The 13503-nt window shown below is 39.4% G+C and overlaps 1 protein-coding gene across 3 annotated transcripts; it reads right to left on the bottom strand.

Moving 5' to 3' along the window:
- Nucleotides 1-505: 505 nt before the first annotated feature.
- Nucleotides 506-13281, bottom strand: LOC110051428 (cyclic GMP-AMP phosphodiesterase SMPDL3A-like). 3 transcript variants are annotated; one of them, XR_016206361.1, is made up of 8 exons: nucleotides 13128-13280; nucleotides 10046-10546; nucleotides 8086-8400; nucleotides 7159-7330; nucleotides 5876-5970; nucleotides 5090-5314; nucleotides 834-3688; nucleotides 506-707 (listed from the first exon to the last, which is right to left on the bottom strand). XR_016206361.1 is itself a non-coding variant. In XM_020757457.2 (7 exons), exons 2-7 carry the CDS (start codon nucleotides 10533-10535, stop codon nucleotides 3417-3419), a joined length of 1569 nt encoding a protein of 522 aa, XP_020613116.2. In that variant the 5' UTR covers nucleotides 10536-10540; nucleotides 13128-13281; the 3' UTR covers nucleotides 506-3416. The 3 variants fall into 3 exon arrangements, 2 of the variants coding, with proteins under 2 accessions (XP_020613116.2, XP_020613115.2); XM_020757457.2 differs by having other exon boundaries at nucleotides 506-3688; nucleotides 10046-10540; nucleotides 13128-13281; XM_020757456.2 differs by having other exon boundaries at nucleotides 506-3688.
- Between the last annotated feature and the right edge of the window lie 222 nt (nucleotides 13282-13503).

Below are 13503 nucleotides of genomic sequence, written 5' to 3'. Positions count from 1 at the left end.
CAGTTATTGAACTCGGGTGATCTTCTCATTACTAATAAATCCCGATATTTTGCACAACTTCGTCGAATAATTCTTAATTATTTTTCGCGATTTCACTACGCAGAAGAAATATTCCAAAGGTCAAACGAGTTAGCGGACTTTCGGTGTGTTCTGTGTCAAAAAAGGGACTTGCTAACGATTGCGCTTACTTGATAAAATTACTAACATGGCGCTGATTTAACATCTTCTGAAATTTTGAACGTGATTCGTGAACAATCTACTTTGTTTGTTTGTTTGTTAAACTGGATCTGCGTTGTTCCCTTGCACACTCTTTCAAGGTCTTCTGGCGACAAAACGTATTTTTCGACTTGCACTTACTAAATTTTCACACCAAAACATCGACATTCCGCGCGCGCAAAAAAAATTAATACATGAACGAAAAAAATAATAACCTCGCCGCTGGGTCGAGATTGGTTAATAAAAGACGATTTGGGTACAATAAATTATTGGAAACACGACCATGAAATTGTTACTAGCAAATATATTTATTCCTTAAAGAATAATAAACCTCTTAAAACATTAACATTAACATTAAAAAAATACCTCTGATTTGAATGTTCATAAAAGCAGCTGACGGAGCATAAGAAATTCAAGACATTACAATACAAGCTGTAAAAGTAAGAATAATGCTTACACTAAGCAAAATACTGCACTATTTTCAATGCTATCTTTTTCTTAAAAAGACAAAGTGGTGAAAACCATATATGATCCCCTTAGTAACCACCCCACGGTTGTCCAATCTGTCGGATAAAAACAAACACGGCGTGGTCGGGAAAAAAAAAACAGAAGCATACACATGGTGCAACACCGAATTAGAGAACTTAGAGACTAGAATTAGAGACTACCGTAACCTTATGACGGCCATGCACCTTTTTAGTCCGAAAAAATTAGTTTCTCATATCCATAAAACCCTGTACAACTTACATATCTCATTAATACAACTAACGAAGTACACGGTGTCCACAAGGTGACAAGCTATGTGACAGATAAAAAAAAAAAGGATTCGAAAACAAACGGGGGAGAGGTGGGGGGTTCGTCTCAGTAATACTCCTCTTTTGTGTTGGTTCTGTGTTGGCTCGCAGAGAATTTTGAACCAAAGAAACTCGGTTTAAGATGCGTACTTTACAGTGATTATGTAATCCTACTAAAACAACTGCATGTCTTGAAACACGAACACTTCATGAGGGATGCTTTTATATCCGAATTTCGCGTTTACCGCGCTTCGTTAATAACGAACAAAATTTTCTGAACCGAGCTGAACCGTTTAAGCGGGGATGAACTGTAGAAATAAAATAGAGTATGAATGGATGATCCTAACTAAAATGTAACGTATATGTGTACTAGAATGTACCTGCCTAGATAGCTGTGGGACGGACCATTGTTTTTTTCAGGCGAGGGGGGTTGGGCAATTTTCTGGGGCATGAATCTCGTCCTCACCTTTAGGTTGTGCATGCCTTTTTGGGGGTGGGCAGCAGCTTGAGCAAGAACTTTATTACCATCAAATACTGCTTGATTTTTCCCCATGGCCCGCTGTTGCAATATTTTTGTTCAACAGTTTTTATCGAGCGAATTTTTTTTTTTTTGGGGGGGGGGGGGGGGGGGATTGCCCACCCCCTCAGCAAAATAATTTTCCGTCCCTAACCCGTTAAATATAACTACAAAGATAAGCTTGAAATTTCCCCAACCTTCTCGGTAAAAATCGAAAAACCTTACATAAAAGTTCAGCATAAAATCAATACGCAACAATAGACATTAATTAAAACAATAATAATGATTCTGTTCTGTGTAATAACTGATACAAAACTGAGGACTGAATTAGACCTTTCCACAAATAACACGTAAAATCGCCTAATTATCTTTCCAGACATTCTAAAAAAAATTTCTAAATATCACAAATATTTAAATATAAATATCTACACACCGATTTTGAATCACCTAGGCTAAAATGTACAACTTATTCTTGCATGAACAGGAGTTGAGAGAGACGATCCAGGCCAACCTCGTTACCTGGGAACGAGGTTGGATTCAGACACGTCGATGTCACCAGGGTCCGCCATTTCGGAAAATTGCTGCTTTAGCGCTTTTAGTGATATAGAATACACTTTTGAAGTGTGAAACCGCTGGACTGGGTTGTTTCTGGCATAAAACCGCATATTGTTTCAAGAAAATAGCGAGGAAAACACGGGGCTAGGCCAAACAAAAATCTATGGAAATTTCTAACTATCCTAAAACTTTCGAATTATCTTAACATTTTCTAAATATCTTGGAAACTTCCAAATATCCCAGAGGATATCCGGATATTTGTGGAAAGGCCTCTGCTTATGGAGGGACATCTCATCTTAGAACACAAAAATTAAAGCGATTCCACAGTAAAATTTGTTACGACACATCGGGAGTACCGTAAAGTTCTTATTGTCTTGTTAATATCTGAATTTCACGTTTATCGCGCTTCTTTAATCACGAACAAAATTTTCTGAACCGAGCTAAACCGTTAAAGCGGGGATGAACTGTAGAAATAAAATGGAGTATGAATGGATGATCCTAACTAAAATGTAACGTACATGTGTACTAGAACGAGGGACGCACCATTATCTTTTTCAGGGGAGGCGCGAGGGGTTGGAAAATTTTCTGGGACGTGAATTTTGTTCTCACCTTTAAGTTGTGCATGACTTTTTTTTGGTAGGCAATAGCTTGTGCAGGAATTTTTTAACATGAAAAATCCAAATAATGATAGTAAAAAGCACTTGCTTGATTTTTTTCCCCATGGCCCCCTATTGCAAGATTTTTGTTCAGCAGTTTTTACCGTGCGGGATTTTTTTTTTTCGGAAATTGCCCACCCCCGTGCCCCCGTCCCCCACCAAAAAAATAATGTTCTGTCCCTAACCCGTCAACTACAAAGACAAGACTGAGATTTCTCCTAACCTTCTCGGTAAAAATCGATAAACCTTGTGTAAAAGTTCAGCATAAAATCAATCAAAACGCGACGATACACATTAATTAATACACAATAATAATGATTCTATTCTGTGTAATAACTGATACAAAGCTGAGGAGGGGATTAGACCTTTCCTTTCCACAAATATCACGTAAAATCGCCTAATCTTTCCGCAATTCTCAAAAAAAATTCTAAATATCACAAATATTTGAATCACCTAGGCTAAAATGTTCAACTTTGCCCTGCATGAATAGGAGTTGAGGAAGACAAAAATGTCAGAATGCTTTCACATTTTTACAACTTCAAATTATTGACCTTATTTCTTGACACTTATGTTAGCGTCGAACCGCTTTGATTTTGGTATTCTTAGTGGAATACCTGATCTAATACTATGAAAATAAACTATGAAATATCATTTAAGTTAAGAATGGGTGATGGTCAGTTAACCACCTGGAACAACATACTTCCCGATACATTTGTTGAAGTCGTCAAGATGGACGAATCTCATGGCGCAGTAAAGATTGAATCGGGAGTAAGGCATGGGCTGGTAATTGGTCTCTCGAGAAAACACGTATCCCTTCCAGAAGCTGTGGCTTGTTTGGTTGATTAGCTGTTGGTTCAGCTCGTCAATTCTGTCCGCATTGAGAAATTTGTTGCTTGACGAGTACTTTTCACTGAAAATGTAATCCAACTGCCATACTGGGTTTGAGAATTCTGCCAAAAAATAGGATAGAGTCAATCGATCTAAAACGTGTAATATTCTTGCTGAGGCAGTGTCCACATTACGCCAGCAAAATTTGAAAACGCAGCTTTATTTCTACGGTTAGGCCTACCGTCCACACTAATCCGGCACGAAAACGCTCTTCAAACCGGAGAAATTTGAAAACGCAGCTTTATTTCTACGGTTAGGCCTACCGTCCACACTAATCCGGCACGAAAACGCTCTTCAAACCGGAGAAATCTGAAAACGCAGCTTTATTTCTACGGTTAGGCCTACCGTCCACACTAATCCGGCACGAAAACGCTCTTCAAACCGGAGAAATTTGAAAACGCAGCTTTATTTCTACGGTTAGGCCTACCGTCCACACTAATCCGGCACGAAAACGGAGCTTTTCGAAAACGCTCTTCAAACCGGAGGAAACTGAAAACGCCCCCTTTTCGTTTTCGTGTGGACGGAAAACATTTTGAAATTAATCGGAGCTTTTAGAAAACGATGAAGTGACGTTAATCACGTGATTTCCCTGACCCAGTTTTCATCAAACACAAATTCAAAATGACCGGTGACTGTTGCGTTTTTAAATTCCTCCGATGAAGTGTGGACAGAAAACATTTGATGCGTTTTCAGTACGAAAATCTCCGTTTTCAAATTCCTCCGGCGTACGGTGGACGAGGCCTGAGATATGTATCGTCAAAAGTTTCCGATAAGCGTGTCTCGCCAAAGATATTTTTGCTAACAGCTCCATGTTGAAAAAAAAAAAAAAACAATTACGAAAGAGACTGTTGGCCAGTCACTTGATTCTCAGTTGAGGTAAGTCCGTTTGTTTTAGGCTAAAAGAATTATACATCTGAGACGTAAAATGCGCCTGTTTTATACGTCTCCCAGACGCTTAATACAGCTAAGCTCACCCGACGTTTGATGCATCTTACATTCCGTAATCTAGAAGTACAACACACGCAAATAGAACACCCGGCCAGGTCACGGGAGCGGGGCGGGGGACTCCTTCGAAGTGGAGTAGACAGGCTTCAGATCAAATCAGATCACATGGCATTATTTGTCTGCGTTAGAAAATTTCGGCCGCTAATTGCGTACGAAACTAGAGATTAAACTGATCTTTGAAGAGTTACGTTTACACTATGGAATTCGTTGCCTCAAAACACCGACCTATCTCTCTAAGGGGTAAAGAGCTGAGCTACAATCATAAGAAATACACCTCCGCTCCCTCCCTCTCCTGAGCAATGGTGAACTCGCGCTACAACCAAAACGCGCTATTTTTTCCATTACTGACATGGGGGGAGCGTGGTCTTAATTTTTCATTTAAATTTAGCAAGATTGTAACCTAGGAGTCAGGTTCGTTTACTATAATGCATACTCATAAAATTATGTTAACATCTAACCTGTAGCCATCACTAGATCCATGTAGTATTGGCTGTAGTCCAACAGAGACAGTTGTTCCGTGTCCAGTGACATCACCCTAAATGCCGGGTTGTTCTGATAAACCGGTGATATCGCGGGCGCAAGAAGCGCAAACGACTTGGCACTATCCTGCTGGGGAGCACTCGTGTCTGCTGCAGGTATGTGGAGGCGGAAATCATCTTTGTGTGTATGGGAAAAGAACTGACCTGTCCAAAAAGAAATTTGGACACTTAAAACAACAAATGGTCAAAATAATTATCTTTCGGTTTTAATACACTACCATTCCTATGCTGGATTACAACTCCAACAGCAACGGTAACCGGGCCTGTGTGGCCCCAGCATGCAATGGCCTAGAGCCCGGTCCTAACGGTACGAAGCTATGCCCGTTTCCTTCGGGAATTTTCGGAGAGCATCAGAATTTTGGCAATCTCGTATTAAAGGATTTGTCGATAATTGGTGAGTCCTCATCATCATAGCTGCTGAATACTTAATCACAAACCACTGTCAACTCGTTGAGAATTCTAAGAGAATACTCAGAGACGTTCGGTTTTGTAGCGAAGATCTTCGGGATACCGCAAGTTAGACAATAGGAAAGTTGGCCATACCCAGCAACAAGTACGAGAAAGAAACGCAACTATTAAAATTGGCTGGCGTTTCTATTTTTTTCCTGGCCTTGTTTTCTTTTCTTTCTTTTTTTACACAGTATGACACATTTAAGTACAAATGTTGTTAGGAGAAGAATTTCAAATAAATATAAACCAACTTACCAACCACTATATCACCATACTTCTTTGCTACAAGACTCACAAAGGAATTTGTGTAGTTACTGAGCCAATAGGGATTGTTAGAATAGGTGTCAATGCTAACAAAAAAGAAAAACGAAAAAAAGGCAAAATGATTATTATCAGAATGACGGCTGCCGTTTCGTTGCCCGTTTTTGATTAAATTTTGAAAACGATTTGATATCTTTTGGACAACTTTCTTGAAAATTCCTACATTAAAAAAACGAACGCCATAAAGACGTACTCTGACGATACACATGGATGTCTATCCTGGATATTAGTCCCCCCTTTTCCACCCGGTAGCCCCCCCCCCCCCCATATTAAACGCCCTTCCAAGTAGTTTGTTATCAGCTCATTTTCAAGCAGTTATCTAATACTACTCCTATGACCCTTCCATCCACCTGCATATACTTATAGGCTCTTCTAGTAAGAGATAGACCTTTTTTTTGGGGGGGGGGGGGGGAAGGGGGGTTGGGGGGTTTCCGCAGCATGAATTTTTTTTCTCACCTTTTTCTTTTTTTGATGGGAAATAGCTTGTCCAAGAATTTTATTAACACCAAATCAGGAGCCACTGCACCAAATATAAGACCTGGATAGTAGAAACCATGCCTTGATTTTACCCCATGACTCCCCTTGCACCATTTTTTTTAAGCCGTTTTTGCTGTGCAGGAATTTCTTTTTGGAAATTGCCCAACCCCACCCCATCTCAACACCCCCCCCCCCCCCCTCCAAAAAATAATAATAACAATAATAATAATGGTCCGTCCCTAAGAAGCGTACTCAAAACCCCTTATGAATGTTTTATAATATGACAGGGGGCAGGGATGGTGTACTGTTCAGGGTGCCTGCCTCCCACCAATGTGGCCTGCATTTGATTCCAGCCTAATGCCACATACTAGTATGTGGGCTGAGTTTGTTCTTAGTTCTTGCCAACCTATGAGGGTTTTTCTCTGGGTAATCTGATTTTTATCTTTCCTCATGAAACCAACATTTCCAAATTCCAATTTTTAATGTAAGGGTTGTTCTGTAAGTAGAGTATTGTAAAGCCACTGGTATAAGAGACCTGCATTGTAAGGTAATTTAATATGTCATCATGTGTTTTGTAAATTAAAATTATTGAAAAAAAAAAATCCAATTTGACCTGCCTAGGGAGCCTTCATGAACCAGCCAAGGCTGATGCGGCTTCCACTCTAAATATTGTAAATTATACTTATTTGTAGCTTTGTAATACAATGTACGTGCAGTACATGTACTTATTTACTACATACCCTGCAGGAATGTGGCCAGCTAACATCACCTTTTGTCCTTGGCTTTTGGCAAGTTCTAGTTGAGTTTCTAACCACTCTAATTGTCTTTTTGCCTTACCAACAATGTCCGCACTACCGCCAACATATGCAGACCAGTACAAGCTGTTTAACACTAATAGAACCATTTTCCCACCTTAAAACAATAGAGAAAAATCAAAGTTAGTACACCAGCCCCCATTTTAACTACCGGTACAAGATTTTCTTCCAGCTTAGATTTCCATCACTGACACACAATGCTGCATTAAGTCACTGCCAGCACTTCTTGGACTTATTTTCATATATCAAGTCCGACAGAACCCATTAGAAAAACCCTTATTCAGAAAACCAATCAGACCACAGGCTCCCAACTTCATTTTGTAAGAGAAGAGTGACATTCATGAAATTAACAACATTTTGTTTTGAAATATGAAAGCTTTTAGGAGGAAAAACAAGTTACCTAATCACCTTGCCCTGAATTTGCTATCATTCCTGAATTCTTTAGGCTGATTAATGCAATTTTTGCATAGATGTGAGTTGCCAGGTTTTAGTGATGCAACACGTTTTCCAAATAAGAACTTGTAAGCAACTCCTAAAAATCACTTGAAACTGGTCTTATTTAAGAACTACTGTAGCAGCAGTACAAATGGACATGAGAATAGAGCATTTAAGTGATTCCTATTTAAGGCAACTGCCACGACTGTATTTTATTCTAATCATGAATTTCCCATAATACATTTTGCCTCTGTCTTGCACAAATTGGTTTGGCAAAAGTGACCCTGGGACACCTGTGAGGGGACCCCTCGGGATGCCCGTGATGAGACACTCAGATCAGATCTTTTTGAAGTAGTTAAGACACTGCCACCTGAAGGGAGGTGAGAAGTCTGTGGGCTCATCACGTGAGATAATTACCTGCAATGCTGACTTTATAGTATCCACCCTCCAAAAAACTTTTCTCCAACACCGCCTGAGTTGTTGGCTGCTTAACACTGCCAGGACACCCGGAACACAGAATCAGGGGTTCCCAGTACGACAAAAGCTTCTTGTACCAGTCACTGGTTGAGTTTGGTAAGACGTAGTGTCCAGGCAGGTCATTATTTCCAACCACAGGAAACACAGGAATGTCTGAAAATCTTAAATGAGTTTGGTTACTGACGTAAGCAATGTTGTCTAAGACTCTCTGCGGTCCAGCATACTGTGTCCACATTCTGTGACCTGAAAAGTCCCCTATTAAGACAAGGTTGTGAGATATTGATTATACATGTACATTATCTATTAACATTTTCAGTTAGAGGAAAACTGATATTAAATAAATATAAAAGGTACAATTGCAATGCAATACTGGGGGAAGAATCACCTATATATTAAATGAGACGAGCTGGTAATCAGAGAAATAAATCTTAGTACAAGTAGTAACATTGAGTGCTTAAAACAAAACATGAGTTTATTCCAAGCATCTAAGCCCTGTGAAAGGAAATCTGCATGTAAATGGGACTGCATAAGGAATTTAACTACAATTCCAGCGATGAATAGGTTGCAGGTAATTGAGCAAAGGGTACAATATAAAAGGTGATGTTGAACGATAAAGCACAAATTAAATAAGGGACAATCTGGGAAATACTCTGTGAGTCTTTACTCATTCATACACCTGGTTAGGGAGAGGTACTGTCAGAGTTAAAGTGTTTTTTCAGTTGGAGCACAGACCCTGTTGAGCCCAGCGCAATGCATGCGGTACAATACAACACCGTTAACACGATCATGATACTGAGGCTTCATAGCAGCATGAAGTAAGATATGGTTTTGATGAAGCACACAATGTTTTTGAAGTTCATTTTTTAATGAAAACAATACATGTTTCGGATGAGACATCATCCATCGTCAGTTGTACAGTGAGAAATAAAATGAGAATGTACAATAAATAGTATAACAAAGAGAGATATTAACAAGAATAATTGAGGATGAAGGTGCGAACCAAAAAAAAAGGGTAAAACTATTTAAGCTAAGAAAGGAGACTAATTAGTATGAAAGGAATAAATTACGATGTTTGACCTGGGAATTTAAAGATGGCTGTTCCCAAAGGATATGCATGGCTATTTTCATTTGCAGCTTGACCACTGGCATTAAAGAAAATTTTCAGCTGCAGCTGTGACTTGCTCATTAAAATATTGCTGGTGTTCAGTGCAAGTCTAACCCCAGGAAAAAACATTGTCTTGTAAAGGCAAAATCTGCCCTCCATGTAGCCTGCGAACGCAGACATATTTCCAGCTGTCACTTGGTTCTGCCGAAAAATAACGCCTGCAAATCCGGGCCAGAAAACGATTTCTGTGACGTAGGAATTCTAAGCCAATCACAGTTTAGCTCAAATAAACCCAGGACTACTGCACGAGGTATTTGCTGTGAGGAGCACTCGAGTTTCATTCTACCATGGAATCTGATTGGCCAAGGCGAAACGAAAGTCATTACGTCACAGAAATTGTTTCCTGGCTCGGGTTCGCAGAGGTTATTTTCGGTTAAACCAAGTGACAGCCAGAAATACGTCTACATTTGCAGGCTATCCTGCATGCCAATGTGCGACAAAAATAGTATCACAAGATCAGTGGTGTAGTGTAAATACGTGCTGTACAGTGTGTGAAATTTTGAAATGAACCCAGTAATATTATATTTTCAATGGACAGCTGAGATCAATAAATATGACATTTATATACAAACAATAATGGTCACAAAGCCACAAAATTGAAAAGAGTATTTTGGGGGTTTATATTATTTTATCACTATATTTGTAGGTAGTTCAATATTAATTCATGACTTCATTCACACCTTTGTCGTGCTCTCGTTTCTTTGAGTACCCACTTTTTACCTTCTTTTCACTTACCAGTCAGCAATACGAAGCTAACATCCTCCTCAACACTAACATTTTTTATGGCATCTAAAGTATTTCCAATAAGAGATGCTGGTGAATCACAGCCAATTCTTCCATACTCAGCAATATACTTTGCTGTATCATTGCTTGCTCCCTGAGATCTGCAAAAGTTACTTCTTGAGATAGTCCTGTTGTAGAATGGATCATAGTGAATATCTGCCAGGTGGACAAACTTCATGATATCATCATTGCTGGGTGTCCGTCCAAGGGTTGGAACACAAGATTTGTCATGTTTACGAGTACTTTCGTAAGTAATAATCAGGATGACGAGGAGTATGCAGCAGATTGCTGTTAACACTCCTAACATAACTCTTGCTCTGATGACTTTCTTTTGCCATCTAATGTGCAGATCATCTAAAGAGGTACTCACATCATCAATTTCTGACTGCATGTGGTTTTCAGGGTCTGAATCAGACAGACTGCGAGAATACTTCGCAGCCATGGGATCTGAAACTGAATGTTACATTCAATTAATTCACACAAGTATTAATTTATGATGGATAGTACATCTATCACATTCTCATTATTTTATGTTAATTAATTTTAAAATAATTTGTGTGTTTTTAAATGCTGGTTCTTTAATTCAATATACACAACACAAACCCCCACCCACCCTCTGTTGAGGACAATCAAGTCCTCACCCTCCCTCCTTTAGGAGGGTCGCACAGGGGTATTCTCGTGATGTGTGATTAGCTGATTTTATTTTCCGTGAAACGTGAATTTAGGAAATTATTCTTCGTGATCTGTGACCTGAAGGTTTTGAATGACTCGTGAAGAACTTGAATTATTCACCGATATTCGTGATTTCACCACTCTATTCTACATGATTTTGAGACAAAGGTCCTCTGAATGGTTAGAGTTATGTATAGAGAGCGACTTAAGGACGGTGCCTACTAAATACAAAAGTTTTTGCGCCAGGTTAGGATCACATGGAAAAACAAGATCTTTGCAAGTGCTAATGGAATCCACAATTGGAAAAATTAGGGTAGCCACGAATTTTCTCGAGATAATTAGCCTTGAAACTCAACAAAAATGCTGACATCAGCATTTTTCTGAAAACAGAAGGATAGAATATTTCTTCACAGATTTCCTTAGAATTCGCCTTTACATACAGAAGAGCAAACACATTTTTTGGTTTGTTTTTAATAACAGAATCATTGCAATAGCGCATTTAGTGTCTCTGACAGCCTTCCTCTGTTTCACCTAAAATACAGTCTAAATACCTTTTGCTCACAACCAGAAACTAATGACGCGCTGAATAGGCTTGCCACCTCCATTTCATAAAATAAAATATAGGGGTAACCAACCGTTTTCTTAAGTTATTGACTTTTTTGAAAACTTTTATGGTGCCGTTACATTTTTCCCTGTCACCTCCCCACTAAGTAAAACATTTGCGTATCTTGCACTTGTTTTGCGCATGCACTACGCCATCTGCAGGTACATGTTTACAGTTGGATTTCAATATAATTTTCGACAGGTAACAGCCAGCTTTTCAGCTGGAAGACGTTAACAGTTAGTGGTTAGTGATATGCTGCTATTCTGGTATTCCTGGTTTAAGCACAGGTTCATTAAACTTGATTTGGTCACAGTAGGAAAATTTTTACTTTCATTTCAGTCGTGTACTTGGTAACATAGTTGATTGCGTCAATGTCGACCCCAGCGTGTGCATGACGCTTAAACCAAGACTTATGTGATGCACAGAACGTGTGCCCACTAACAAAAGTAGGCACTGTCCCCAAAATGCGATTTGCAATATGGAGCCGTGACTTAGCCTTTCGTGATTTTTCTTTCTTCAAACACTCTTTCTAGTGTAAGAACAGGTTATCAAAAAGAGTATCTTACTTGCTTATATTCGTGATTTGAGAAAACGAAATTTTTATATCCGTGATCTGTGATCCTCAATTTTTTCCATTCGTGAACCCTACCATAGACTTCCCCCCCTCCTCGTACAACCCTCCTTTAAGAATTCCAGTGATTTTCTTCCTCATTCCCCCACAGACTTCCTGAATTAAAACTGAAGATGAACCCATCTGAAACACTTCCTTAATTTTCACTCAGATCTCTGAAGAATTCTATTGTTCGATAACACCTGGGTACAGATTTTACATGCAAAACAACAGCTCACTGTTTTTCCACACGTAATAACAATACGCTTTCCAAGATGAAAGCTGATTACTAGTGGAGAGAACGTTAAAAGTGTAAGGTTTTTTCGATCTGCTACTAGGATAAAGGGTGGCCGATTTCTGAAATCCGCTGAAACAAGCGCCGAAGCACACGGTCTTCCAGAGGAGGGCAGTGTAAGGAAATGTAAGATTTGGATTTTAGTTTCCTGAAGTCCCCTTCATTTCCTGGGTTTCAAAGTCATTTTGACAAAAAGATTTCCGCACAACCGTGGAAACCGGTATAGATCCGGATTCTAAATGGAACAAGCTCGTACAAGTCTAGTCTGAATTTCAGCCGTCTACTAGTGCATGTCATGTGCAGTCAGGCCTACGTGCTTGGAAAGTCTCATGGTGAACGATGTCGTTTCGCATGATAGCAAATCGCCCGGTGTCAGTTCGCCCGCACTAATTTAAGTCGGCTCGCCCGGACATAAAGTGCACAGAAATGTGTACTTAGCGTTTCTCTCTCTTTAAAAATAGACAACATTGTGGGAATAATGAAACAAAATTCCACAGAACATTTTTAATTCTTGTTCTGTAACGAGCTAATAAGAGTGCATGGTCACGGGCGATTTTAATGGCCTGTTGATCGGGCGAAACGACCGCAATTCTCTTCAATTCAAGCTCAATAATGTATACGAACGAATCCTTCCTTCTAGAATGTTTATAAGACATTACAAACATTCGCTGCAAATTTACAACAGCTTTCCTCAGCTACAGAACAAAAAATCGACATAGATCCGACTCAAAACAAAGAGAAATATGCAGGGAAACGATTTAGCTAAATGAACACAACCTTCGCAGTTATTTGCAAGCTTCGCTATTCTTTAGAATGCAAACGATGGTAGTTCTACATTTATATGGAAACATACCTCGTGATTAAGTCAGCCTTTCCTCAGAGAAACCAACGAGTAGATCGAAACGTACTCTAATATTCTGCCAATTCTGGCAAATTTCCGGTTACACAACGCTTTCTCATTCATGACTCGATACATGATCAAATTACTGGCGCGAATCGTGTTTCCGCTTGAGGAACCGAACAGTGCAGGGGAGAGGGGTGGGGGAATTGAGCGTTTGACGAATCTGCGGACTTTTTAGACATTTCAGCAATGTTGATGTTGGCTTTTTGAAAAATAATCGCAGTTTTTGCCAATATATAACAAATTTAACCCCACTTGCTATTTTTCTCCACTGTTCACTGTTAACAATTAGCAGTTAAGATATTTACGCGACGGCAAAAATAAACTC

This window comes from Orbicella faveolata, unplaced genomic scaffold, assembly GCF_042242905.1.
Source record: "Orbicella faveolata isolate gen_17 unplaced genomic scaffold, um_ofav_v1 contig_14, whole genome shotgun sequence".
NCBI classification, from domain to species: domain Eukaryota; kingdom Metazoa; phylum Cnidaria; class Anthozoa; order Scleractinia; family Merulinidae; genus Orbicella; species Orbicella faveolata.
This window is presented reverse-complemented; position numbering and strand designations above follow the sequence as displayed.